At 40.0% G+C, this 13,667-nt stretch overlaps 1 protein-coding gene across 3 annotated transcripts in view; it reads right to left on the reverse strand.

The window, feature by feature from the left end:
- ASAH1 (N-acylsphingosine amidohydrolase 1) overlaps positions 1–13,667 on the reverse strand; it is a 48,438-nt gene that overhangs the window by 10,515 nt on the left and 24,256 nt on the right. For 2 of the 3 annotated variants that reach the window (XM_045879684.3, XM_045879683.3), the window contains exons 3-6: positions 9,026–9,124; positions 7,027–7,117; positions 6,535–6,621; positions 3,962–4,040 (exon numbers count right to left, since the gene is read on the reverse strand). In XM_045879684.3, the coding sequence (XP_045735640.1) occupies positions 3,962–4,040; positions 6,535–6,621; positions 7,027–7,117; positions 9,026–9,124 (356 nt within the window). The remainder of the gene's footprint in view (positions 1–3,961; positions 4,041–6,534; positions 6,622–7,026; positions 7,118–9,025; positions 9,125–13,667) is intronic. The other variant, XM_045879685.3, reaches the window with a different exon arrangement.

Below are 13,667 nucleotides of genomic sequence, written 5' to 3' on the forward strand. Positions count from 1 at the left end.
GCCCCGCATCGGGCTCCCTGCTTGGCGGGGGAGTCTGCATCTCCCTCTCCCACTCCCCCTACTTGTGTTCCTGCTCTCGCTATCGCTCTGTCAAATAAATAAATAAAATCTTAAAAAAAAAAAAATTTAGTGCAGAGCTACCAAGAAAATCCATTTTAAAACATTTTAATTTTTGAATATTTTTCTAAAACTGTATAATAATATAAAGCATTTAATTAACAGGCATACATCATGGGAATAAAAGGCACAGCATATAGGGAATCCAGCCAGAGGTATTTTAATAGTGTTCTACCCCTGTGGTGAGCATAGTACAATGTACAGTGATGTGCTGAAACACCATGGTGTGTACCCGAAACTATCTAACTCTGTGTATCAACCCTATGCAAACACAATAATTTATTTTAATTAAATAATTAAAGATATACAGTACACTTTAAAACATTCATGTTAACATGTTAAGCTTAACATTTTTTTTCCCATCCTAATCTAATGTGTATTTTACTTCCATTTTGGTAAGATTCTGCTCTTACTTTATTACAAATCATGTGTTAATCTTTTTAATCCATTTTTCTCTCGAGATATTTATATGTGGTTTTTATTTGCTAGGGTTCTTTACATAATAAAGGAATTAAAGACTTGTTTTTCATATAGGCTGCAAGAATATACTTATAGTACACTGACCATCTTTTTACATCATTTTTTAAAGCTGTTATTTATTTGAGAAAGAGAGAGAGAGAGAGCATGAGTGGGACAAGGAGAAGAGAGAGAGGGATAAGCAGACTCTCTGCTGAGTGGGGACCCCAACACGGAGCTTGATCCTAGGACCCTGAGATCATGACCCCAGCCAAAGTCAGATGCTTAACTGACTGAGTCCCCTAGGTGCCCCTACATCTTTTTAAAGAAGTAAAAACGATAAAAAAACCTAGCCACCTCTGTTGATAAATAATATTGATTTTCAGAAATTCTGAATTATCTCTCTTGTTAAAAAAAACAAGGTACTACTGGCTACTTAAAATAACAACTCTATCACTTTGGTAGCTCAAAAACGAAACTGGGGTGGCAGGAAAAGTCTTTTTCATGAAATTAAATTGGAATTCATTAAAATTAGGAATTTCTGCTCACCAAAAGTCCCCAGGAAGGGAGTAAAAAGGCAAGCCACAGACTCGAAGCCACAGAGAAGATAATCTGACAAAAGACTTGTAGCCAGAATATATAAAGAATTCCTTAAAACCATCTACGCTACCCTAAAGCAATCTACACATTCAATGCAATCTCCATCAAAATACCAACATCATTTTTAACAGAACTAGAACAATCTTAAAATTTGTATAGAACCACAAAAACCCCCGAATAGCCAAAACAATCTTGCAAAAGAAAAGCAAAGCTGGAGGCATCACAATTCCAGACTTCAAGTTATATTACAAAGCTGTAGTGATCAAGACACAAAGAGAGTAAAAAATGAAACAAGACAAAACCAGAGAGGGAGACAAACCACAAGAGACTCTTAATCACAGGAAACAAACTGAGGGTTGCTGGAGGGTAGGGGGTATGGGGTAACTGGGTGATGGACACTGGGGAGGGCACGTAATGTCATGAGCACTGGGTATTATATAAGACTGATGAATCACAGACCTGTACCCCTGAAACAAATAATACATTATATGTTAATTATTGAATTTAAATAAAAAAACAGTACAGTACTGGAACAAAAACAGACACATAGATCAATGGAACAGAATAGAAAGCCCACAATTACATGGTCGATTAACCTTCGCCAAAGCAGGAAAGAGTATCCAGTGGGAACAAGACAGTCTCTTCAACAAATGGTGTTGGGAAAACTGGACAGCAACATACAAAAGAATAAAACTGGACCACTTCCTTACACCATACACAAAAATAAATTCAAAATGGATTAAAGATCTAAACATGAGACATGAAACCATAAAAACCCTAGAAGAGAGCACAGGCAGTAATTTCTGACATTGGCCAAAGCAACATTTTTCTACATATGTCTCCTGAGACAAGGGAAATAAAAGCAAAAATAAACTACTGGGACTTCATCAAGATAAAAAGCTCCTGAACAGCCAAGGAAACAATCAACAAAACTAAAAGGCAACCTACAGAACGGGAGAAGGTATCTGCAAAGGACATATCTGATAAAGGGTTAGTATCCAGAATATATAAAGAACTTATATAACACCGAAAAAACAATCCAATTCCAAAATGGGCAGAAGACATAAACAGACATTTCTCCAAAGAAGATACACAGATGGCCAGCAGACACATGAAAAGAGGCTATCATCACTTACCATCAGGGAAATGCAAATCAAAACTACAGTGAGATATCACCTCACACCTCTCAGAATGGCTAAAATCAACAACACAAGAAACAGCAGGTGTTAGTGAGGATGTAGAGAAAAAGTGCACGTTGATGGGAATGCAAACTAGTCCAGCCACTGTGGAAAACAATATGGAGGTTCCTCAAAAAATTAAAGAGAACTACCCTACAATCTAGCCATCATACTACTGGGCATTTAGCCGAAGAATACAAAAACACTGAATCAAAGGGATACACGCACCCCTATGTTTATAGCAACGTTATTTACAATAACCAAATTATGGAAGAAGCTGAAGTGTCCACTGAATGATGAATGGATAAAGAAGATATGTGGGGGGTGTGTGTGTGTGTGTGTGTACATATACAATGGAACATTACTCAGCCCTAAAAAGAATGAAATCTTGCCATTTGAAACAACACGGATGGAGCTAGAGAGTATAATGCTAAGTGAAATAAGCCAATCAGAGAAAGACAAATACCATATGATTTCACTCATATGTGAACTTAAGAAACAAAACAAATGAGCAAAGGGGAGAACAGAGAGGGGACATATCAAAAAACAGACTCTTAAACTAAAGAGAACAAACTGATGGTTACCAGAGAGGAGACAGGTGGATCAAGGAGGGATGAACTTGTTGGGATGAACACCAGGTGATGTATGGAATTGCTGAATCACTATATCATATATTTGAAACTAATATAACACTATGTTAACTAACTGGAATTAAAATAAAAACTTGAAAAAAAAGAATGTTTTAAAACCAATAAAAAATGGGCAAAAAACTGTAACAAACATTTCACCTTTAGAAGGAAGGAAGGAGAGAGACTATCTTTTTTAACCATTTTTTTAAAGAAGCAAAAACAACTGAAACACTAACCAGTGAAAGGAAAGGTCAATAGTTGTACAATCTTATAGTCATCAGGAAAAAGCAAATGACACAATAATGGGAGTCTACACACTCAACCAAATGGCTCAAGTGAAAAATACTGATGCTACCAGGTAGAGAAGTATTAAGCAGAGGAAAATAAAACTCTTGTACTATGCTGATTGTCAGTGGACAAAATTCCTTTGGAAAACTGTTTGACAGAATCTACAAGGCTAAAACACAGTTACCCCATAACCCGGTATATATCCAACAGAAATGAGTGCACATGTCCATCAAAGACAGATACAAGAATATTCATAACTGCTTTATTCTTATATCCGAAGTCTAGAAACCACCCAAACATCCTATTCATACAGTAGCATACTACCTCTAGATAAGTACTCGAGATAGATCGATTGATTTTGGTACTCTAGATAAGTACAAGAAACCTGACACAACAGTTCACACCGTGTACAGGAGGTTCAAGAAGGCAGAACTCATGTATGGTGAAGTCAGAATAAGCGGTTAACTTGGGGATGCGGTACCATCCGTGAGATGGTGTGATGGAGCATTCTGGATTGCTGGAATTTTCTGTGTCTTGATCTGAGTTGTGATTACATGAATTCATGCATTTTAAAAACTCTACTGAGCTGTATACTTAAGATCTATGCACTTAACTGTATGTAAGATCATACCTCAATAGAAAAATTTTAAAGTGCTTTATTAAATCTTATAAAAGCTGCAAAGTGAACTTTACCTAACGGTATCTCAGTAGCAGCTGCGATCCCCTTCATTTCTTCCTCAAAAGGACCAGGAAAGTTGCCAAGTAGGCCAGGCTGGAAAACAAATAAATTATCAATCATTTGACCTAAAGCGTTACTTTGAGATTTGGTTCTTTTACATAGAATATGTTCTAGATGCCCCTTCCATGGTAAGTGATAAAAGTCATGGATAAAGCACTGTTACATCCTGTATTTCTAAGAGACTCTATCTAGTACTCAATATTGGGCCCCCCATTCCTTAACTCTTGCTTTTATTCCCTTAAACTCAACTGTTCTCAGGTATTATGCCAAGACCTATCTATGACTGTTTTTTCCTGCCTTATATTTCACCCTGTTCTCCAAAAAAAGAGGGAACTGGAAAAACTGTCCTTGGATGACCTAACATGGCCCGCAAACACATCACAACAAGCACCCCTTATCTCCACCCAAACTCACCCTCCACCTTGGTGCTGCACCCTCATTACTACTTCCTTTCCACACTCATAAAGGCAAATCTGTCTGCTAGTCATTCACAAAACCTTCTGTCTTGGTTAATGGGCTTCCCAGGCTAAGATGCATTATCACAGTCTGTTAGCAAACAATGGACACACAAGCAAAACCCCAGTGGACATATACTTTTATTCTCAAATGCAAGTTTCCACTAAAGGTGAGATCAAAAGTTAAGCTCACAGCCTCTCGCTAATAAAATAATGTGCTTAAAATTTGCAAGTCTCATTTGTCACCGACTTGGTATTTATGTCATGTGACCTAAGCATATTTTCTTTTCCCCCTTAGGAATTCAAAGCATTACACAAGTGGAATATTCCTGCCAATTTAACACACAAAGATGACTTACTGAACATGTATTAACCACTTATCATATCCAGGCACTGTGCTTTATAGACAGTATTTCACTTAATCCTCACAACGACCATATAAAATATGTATGATTAGTGTATTCTCCCTGATGAGAAACCTGACATTTCACAGCTTAAGAAACGTGTCAAAGGATATAGTTATTAGGTGACGGATCCAACCTTAAAATCCAATGTTTAAGGGAAAAAAAAAAAAACCAGTGTTGTCTGAATGCAATCCTGGGTATGTGCCATGTCTGGGGACAGCAGGGGCCTCTCGTCTGCTGTTCCTGCCAACCTCTGTATGTGGGGGAGGTCTGGTTGCTATGAACATGAAGGCGACCCTCAATCAAAGATTCTGAAAGCATAAATATGAGGGAGAACAGAGCTGGTGGCTGACGGGATGACATGCCTAGAGCATCCAGTCTCTGGGACTCAATGATCCTTAACTAGGGGTGGTTTTATCCCCAGGGGAGATTTGGTGATATCTAGAGGCATTTTTGGGTCTCGCAAATGAAAGTGTGTACCCAGTGGGTAGAGGCCAGGGGTGTTGCTAAACATCCAACAATGCACAGACAGCCCCCACAACAAAATATTATCCAATCCCAAATGTCGTAAGTGCTGAAACATCTGCCCTATGCCCTGGGTGTCCCCCCAAATCCTTTGTACCCTGCAGAACATTGAGGGTCCCAGAGTGATGACCAAAACAGGGTGATGAGGATCTCTAGGGGGCTCTAAGGGCCAGGCCCTAGATTTTCCATTGGTTCCACCTAAATTAAAAAGGAGCTGAAGAAATGGACTCTTCCTGCATGACCAGGAGGAAAATGAACTGATTTGGCAAATACAGAGCTCCAAGAAACACTCAACCCAGTGAGTTTCAATGGTCACAGCTACTGAAGGACTCCATGAAGTACAGAGCTGGGCGGAGTGTATCATTTGGTCATATGTAGAAAAATCTGTGTCCTGAGATACAGAGGCAAAGTACTTAAAAAAAAAACCCCAAATTTTCAATAGTGAACTGGCAAATATAAGTACAGTTGACCCTTGAACAATGCGGGGGTTAGGAGCGCCCACCTCTTGTAGAGTTGAAAATCCCCGTATAATGTTTGACTCTCCCAAAACCACCAAGAGTTTACTGTTGACCAGAAACCTTACCGATAATACCAATAGTTAATTAACATGCATTTTCTATGTTATATGTATTTTAAACTGTATTCTTACAATTTAAAAAGGTAGAAAAAGAAAATGTTAAAAAAATCATAAGGAAGAGAGAATACATTTACAATACTTTACTGTATTTATTAAAAAAAAAAATCCTTGTTTAAGTGGACCTTCCCAGTTTAAACCTGTGCTGTTCAAGGGTCCACTGTATGTCTAAGGGGAAGGACATGCCATGCTGCCAGACGAAATATATATGTGCCCACTGTTCTGTAAATAGTCTATACTTAAAAAAAAAAAAATTAAGGGGCAGTTAATTGCCAAAATTTGCCATGCTGTTTTGTGTCCTGTTATTCATACATTACCAAACCCCAGAATTTTAAGTCCCTCTAAAGTTTTGATAGTGGTCTAGAATAAATGCAGACTTGTCCGAAAGCTCCTTAGAAGAAGTTGTCAAATTATGCCTTTAAATAAATACCAAAGCCTTTTCTGAACTCTGTGTCTATATGTGGATGTGTGTATGTTTAAAATTTATTGTGGGAAATAATATTTCTTACCAACTTTTGATCCACTATCTGCATAATTTTTCCACTTGGCACAAATGCATTTACTAGATCCTTCAGGGAATTCACTATAATCCTTAGCTGAAAAATAAATAAATTGTTTAACAAGAGACATAAAAAATGTTGACATTTAAGATTAATATTGGTAAAATGAAAACAGACACAGACCTTTTGATTTATCCATACATAGTTAAATAGAATGCTATTTGGAAATATTTTCATCTAATATATACACACAATACATCTTTAACAGGCCATTTTATTAATTAATTAGAAAAAGGCAGATGATAGAAACAAAGGCAAAGGCGAGTAAAAAGACCAGGAAGCTACAGAAAAATGGCATCATTTCTTCTATTATTGTTAACAGGAGAAAAATATCAAAATCATATCCTTAAAATACTTGGTGTGTAATTTCATGAAATGCTCTTTTAAAAATGCAGTTATATTCAGTAATGTCAGAAATAGAAGATTTAACAATCAGCATACCGCTGGTGCCTTGTCAGCCATCAATTCATGCCATCTTTTGTAGGGCGGTAAGTCAAGATTTATGGTGTACCATGGAACTGGACCCCTATAGCTGTAATGAGAGGTGTAGCATCGTGAAATGTAAAAAGCAACTTTTTGATGGGAGTTAGGCAGTTACATCGAGATGGCTATGTTAGAGGCATATGCTTAACAGTAACACAGAAGTTGGTACTCAAACCAAGGTTTGCAGAAGAGCTCATTTTCCCAGCTAGTGTTTCTGCCCTATGTTGTATACACAATCACACATAATTTCAGAAATCTTAGAATAGAGTTATACATTCTGGAAGGGCAAGGTGAATTGGTGATAAATGAAAGAATTTTGGCTCATGAGCCTCATGTCATCTGAATCTCATTGCTAGAAAATACCTGCCTTTTTTGCCCTCCTAAATCTCTGCAGAGATTTAGTCTAGGCTCTGGGCACCTCTCTCTGATTGGTTTCCCAGTCTCAGAATTCCCTCTTCGACAGTCACACTACTGCCAAATCAGTCTTAGCACTGGCTTTAGTAAGGTTGCCTTTCAAGCATCCAGAAGTGGCAGCATGTATTAGCTTCCCACGGTTGTTTTCAAGAACCTTCTCTACTCACTCAGCCATGAGACTCTTCCTGCCATGCTCTCTCTCTCCGTATTCTTCTGTAGTCAGTGCAAACCCAAGCACTGTTCCAATCATACGCATTCCCCAATTTCCTACCCTTCAACTGACAAACAGCAGTTTCTGCTATGAGGATATAGCAACGTCCACTCCTTTATCATTGGAGCTGGGCCCTATTTCTGGTGGATGAACGCTACCACTGTTCTCTGTAGTTACAGAAACATTATCTTCCGGCTCTTGTTACTAAGCCTCTAAGGGTGTGCTATTCGGTGATTTATCAGCTTAGAACTAATAGTAAATTAGTAAAACTATTACTGTTTTATATTTATATAAGTATATAAATTTATATATTTATAAGTAACATATATTTAAAAATATATAAAAATACATAAATATTTAAAATATAAAAATATATATATTTATATACGTTATTATTAGTAAAACTAATAATAAAAATAACCAGCATTTGCTCCATTATTTCTCTGCTCCAGAGAAACATAAGGTGCATGCTGGTGTGAGTTACAGGAGCTGATATCTATATTAAAGACTAGGATACTTAATTCCTAGAAAAAAAGCTTAACATAAAAACAACTTAATTCAGGGGCGCCTGGGTGGCTCAGTTGGTTAAGCGACTGCCTTCGGCTCAGGTCATGATCCTGGGGTCCTGGGATCGAGCCCCACATTGGGCTCCCTGCTTGGTGGGGAGCCTGCTTTTCCCTCTCCTCCCCACTTCTGCTCTCTCTCTCGCTCTGTCTCTCAAATAAATAAAATCTTTAAACAAAAGACAAATTAATTCAGTTTCTGACTGATCATAACGTCACATGCGAAATTCGGTTCCACAATTCCAAAAAAAAAAAAAAATTCTGGTTCATCCCATTACACGGCCTCCCCTCCCTGCCCGCGCACACTCAGATTTCCATGTCTAGGATCAGTGGTAAGGCAGTGGCCCAGTGGAGCTCTGCACATCAGTGGCACTGCCCTAAGACAGGTTTTCTGAACTCCAATCAGCTGCTCTTCCCCTTAGAATGTCCAACAAAACCCAAACCTATATCCACCCTAATCTCCTGATTTGTCTTCAGTCCAGAGCCTTGGGTAGGCTCAAGGATTCCAAAGAAGAAATGGAGAGGAAATAAACTCAGTAGAGCAGAGGATTAGATTACGTGGGCATGGGGAGACCCCAAAATCTCTCTATAATAACACCTCCACTAATCACAATCCTTTGAAAGAACTGTGAAGCTGATGAAAAAAATCATTTTAATAACCAACGCTTAGCCATGATCCCACATTTTACTTCTCACTAAACATTTTTCTAAAATGTCTCCGTATTTAACATCTGTACCTCAATTTCCTCGAGAAATAAATAGTATCTACCTTAGGAGGGCAGTGACGATTACATGAAATACACAGAAAATACTCCGCAGTATCGGTACTCCATCAATAGTCATTACCACAGAATATCTTCCCACGTCACTGCAAACAATAAACATCCCATTACATTATGTTTACGACTTAGCATCTGCTGTGCTCAGCTCATCACAGTCACTATTAAGAGCTGACTGAACCCACCGGGCTCCACAGGTGGCTCTAAAACTAGTCTCAGTGACACAACACACGCACACGCAGACAGAGGCTGAGCGCCAGGGAGCAGCAGAAAATAAGTGCTAATGGGATCTGGAGGGATTCAGGGGTGCTCCAGCTGTCAGTCCCTTGATCTCCAGCCCTGATGTGACCCGTCAGGCTGGAGAAACAGGCGTTTGTTTCTCTCCTCCCTCACAGATGCTTGTGCCTGCCTCCAGAACCCAGGCACTCGATCAAAAATAATGTACAGGGGGATTCTGCTGTCATTCAAAGGTGTATGAATACCACGCCCCCCTCTCACATCCCAAGACGCAGTTACAGTTCAGAGGAAAGGATCAGAGCAGAATGGAAGATTTTTATGCAGAGAACAGGCTAGGGAGGCAGGAAGGAATCCAGGAGAAATACCAGGACAAGGGTATTTACAATATAGATAGACAGATATGAGAAAAATGTGTTATCTGTACATGTGGGTTTTGCACACCTATCTTTGTATGCTTGTATCACATATATACACTCAGCAGCCTGGAACCAGTTAAAAGCCCAAGCAGGGAAGGTTTGCAGGGTTACCAATTCACAGACACACACAAGGTGAACATGCAAGGGAGTAGGAAAAAAAAAAAAGCCTTAAATATGGAAGGTATTCATTACGTGTTAAATGAATTGGGGCAGTGAGACCAGTCAAGAGATGCATGTAATCAATAAGGCGCTGAAAACCAAGATGCAGCCAGTGTTTACACAAAGGAAGACCTCCAGAGAACAAGCCATTAGAGAGAGGGCTGGAATGCACACTGGCTTTAGAATAACATAGAAACTGATTACTTCTAACTTACTTCCTGTCAAATATTTGCCTTTTTCCACAGAAAAGTGAGTAAACTGAAAGAATTTCGTGTATTACAGTTGCACTGTATCTGGGGCAGAGGCTATTTAGAATACATAATTTAGGCAAGTGCAGTACAATATATATATATATATATATAACTGGAATGCTACAAAAATCAAGAATGTCATCTTGATATTGCTGGTTTCTGAAAATTAATAAAAGAAAATGTCATTTAAACTGGAGTTGGGGGCAGACAGGGTAGCTCTCATGCCCAACTGCAGACCCAACAGGAAGAAAGCTGCCTTTCTTTTCTTTTTTTAAATTTTATTATGTTATGTTAGTCACCATACAATACATCATTAGTTTTTTTTTTTTTTTTTAAGATTTTATTTATTTTTTTTGACAGAGAGAGACATAGCGAGAGCAGGAACACAAGCAGGGGGAGTGGGAGAGGGAGAAGCAGGCTTCCCGCCGAGCAGGGAGCCCGATGTGGGGCTCGATCCCAGGACCCTGGGACCATTACCTGAGCCGAAGGCAGACCCTTAACGACTGAGCCACCCAGGCGCCCACATCATTAGTTTTTGATGTGGTGATGCACGATCCATTGTCAAGTTGATAGGACCCTGAACTACTACTTCACTATCCCAGCAGAGGAAGAAAGGTTGCCCTGGCAACAGCCAGGCCAATGAGAAGCTCTTCCAACTCCCAGTTTACTCCAGTGGACTTATTTTAACAGCCTTCTCAACTTCCTTTTCCTCTAGAAAAGAGTGCTCCTCTCCCTTGTTCTACAGACTTGCCTATGGTTTTGCCCTAGCCTGCTTGTCCCTCACTATAATTCTCTGCTATTCCTGAATAAACCCATATTTGCTGGTAAAATAACTGGCAGATTTATTTTTTAAGGTTAACAGTATTTGGTGATCAGAAGTAGAATCCAGAGAAAACCCCCAACAACTCCAAGGCTGGTGAGAAAACAGGTGTCTATTAACCACAGAGCCAACTGGGCTCCCTGCTTTCCTGACAATCCTGGGGCTGGAGGGTAAGTGTTCCCTGGGATTCAAGCTCTTCTCTGTGTTCGAGCTCTCCAGGCTTTATTCGGGATTTGTCTTAAGGCTGTGTGTGTGTGTGTGTGTGTGTTTAATTGGAGAGTAACTGTTGACTCCTTTACAGAATCAGACTGTTCCTGTTGGAACTGTACCGACTCCTGTCTGGAACCAGACGGTTCCTCTGCTGGTGTGAACTGACTCATTTTGGGATCAGACTGTGCCCGCTGGATATGCGCGAGGCTTTTGGTATGACTCCAATTTGGAACTGGATTGTTCTTGCTGGAACCATACTGGGCCTTTGGTCTGATGCCTTCTGGAAACAGGCTATTTTCTGTTGAAACTGTGCTACTTAGCATTTTTTCTCTTTACTCTTGAGAAAAACGTCTACGAAATGGAATCCCAGTCATCAAAATGCTTTGAGGGTACCAGGCCCCTACTGGGGCTCCACCTGGTCTATCTTTAAAAACTATGGTCCTTCTGCATATGCATTTATAACTAAATAGACTGAGTTAACCAAAAGTAATTTAGAACTTCAATAGCCCTTATGGGGAACTTTCCGACCTGCCCGAACTTGGTTTACCCAAAAGTAAATTAGAAAGCACAGCCACTAAAAAACAAAAAAACCTAAATGGGATGCCTGTTTTAGACGGCACCTTGAGGCTTCTGAATCCTTTCAGGATTCTGAGTTTGCCTCTTTGTAAAATACTATTTCTAAATTAACTGATACAAGTGAAAGAAGCCTAAATGGCTTTGGAGCTCTCTTTTTCTCCTCCTCTACCTTCTTTGTTTCCAGACACCTGGCAGGTGCCACTTTCCTTTCTTCTCACAGCTGAACTTCCTTTTTTCCCTCTGAAATGCTCCCTGCTCCTTCTCCTGCCTCTTTAAAGTTGAGTCTTCTGAGGATCTACAGAAATGCCAAGTTTCTTATGCTTGCTGTACTAAGGGAACTATGCGAGCCATAAAGAATTTTCTAAAGTGACTGACACCCTCCCCGCCCCCCCCCCACATAAGCTTGCTATAGAATTTACCCTAGTTATTCAAACTTACTAATCTAGTTTCTCAGATTTATATCCATTAGTCCACATGCTTATTTGTGAGGGTCAGACCAAACACTGGATGAAACTAGTCTGACAGGAACATCCTGAAGGACATGTAGAGAAACAGACTCCTAACTTTTGGCAAGACACTAGAACACTCCCAGGGAATATCCACTGGGCAGTTATAGTAGCTTTTCCTAAGCCTGTCAATGGGAACAAAAATTCAGGCTTGTGCACAAAAGCCTGATGAACCTCTTTCATGACTACTACAATCAACTCCAAATTGTTTTTAAAGAAGGTTCTGGTTTTCCTTTAAATGCTGAATCCACTCAGGTAGCATTTAACTCTACGTTCAACAATGACCTGAACAGGGATATTTCTCCTTGAGTCTTTTTTTTTTTTTTTTTTAATTTTATTTATTTATTTGAGAGAGAGAGAGGGAGGGAGGGAAAGAGAAAGAGAGCACAAGCAGGAGTAAGGGCAGAGGGAGAAGCAGAAGCAGACTCCCTTCTGAGCAGGGAGCCCGATGCGGGACTCGATCCCAGGACCCTGGAATCATGATCTGAGTCGAAGGCAGACGCTTAACCGATTGAGCCACCCAGGCGCCCCTCTCCTTGAGTCTTTTAAAAGGACCAGGATGAAATGGAAAACTATACGCACTCCAGGTTGAATCTGGCAAACCGGCTCGCTTGCGTCCTAGATGGGTCACCTAAAGAAGGACTGCTAAAATTTTCAATTTTCGACTTGGGCAAATGAAGGTCCCTAAAAAAACCAAAAACCTTCCAGTTTCTGCTATTATTGCAAAGACCCAGGGAATTATTAAAAAGCTGGGACAAACTTAAGTGCTCCAGGTGCTGTGAGCCCTTTACTCAGTCTTTCTAGCCTCCTCCTCATTCCCAAACACAAGGCCCTAAGGAGCTAAAGGTGCTCCTCCCAATCCTCCCTCTTCAGTGACCTGCAGACACCACTTTCCAGACTTGGGAACAAATCTCCTGTCTGCGTTGACGCCAGAGCTACACTCTGCATGCTTAACCCCACTGCTTTAAAGCAGTCTCGACCTCAGAGCACTAAAACAGTTCAAATAGTTGAGGGGGTGGGTCTCTGATAGACCTCAACAGGTTCCCATCTCTGACCCTATTCCCTTTGGTCTAGGCCTATTGAGAGAGATGCATCCTTTCTCCCCCTTAATTCATCCATCTCTATTCATTTACGGGGCCAAGATTTCTCACAGAACTATCATGCCAGAATTTCCTTCTCCCAAAGGGGAAATAATTCTAGAATTTGGTAACAGTAATCAAAATAGCCAACCAGGGGGATTAAATGACCCTTGCACATCTTTCATTTGCTCCATCTCTGACTGGAGCTGCATCTAGAGACGCTGATTATTTGCTACTATTGGATCAACTACCACCTCCTTAACAGGCAAAATCCTCAACTGATACTGGCAGAATCCAAAGTACACCTCCCCATCAAGATTCAAATAGATCCCTCAAACCCCTCTGCAGAATTAATCAAAATCAAGAAGGCCCTTGAGG

This window comes from Mirounga angustirostris, unplaced genomic scaffold (genome assembly GCF_029215605.1).
Source record: "Mirounga angustirostris isolate CCGP_5_RB_7025 unplaced genomic scaffold, mMirAng1.0.hap1 SCAF_2, whole genome shotgun sequence".
Taxonomy (NCBI): domain Eukaryota; kingdom Metazoa; phylum Chordata; class Mammalia; order Carnivora; family Phocidae; genus Mirounga; species Mirounga angustirostris.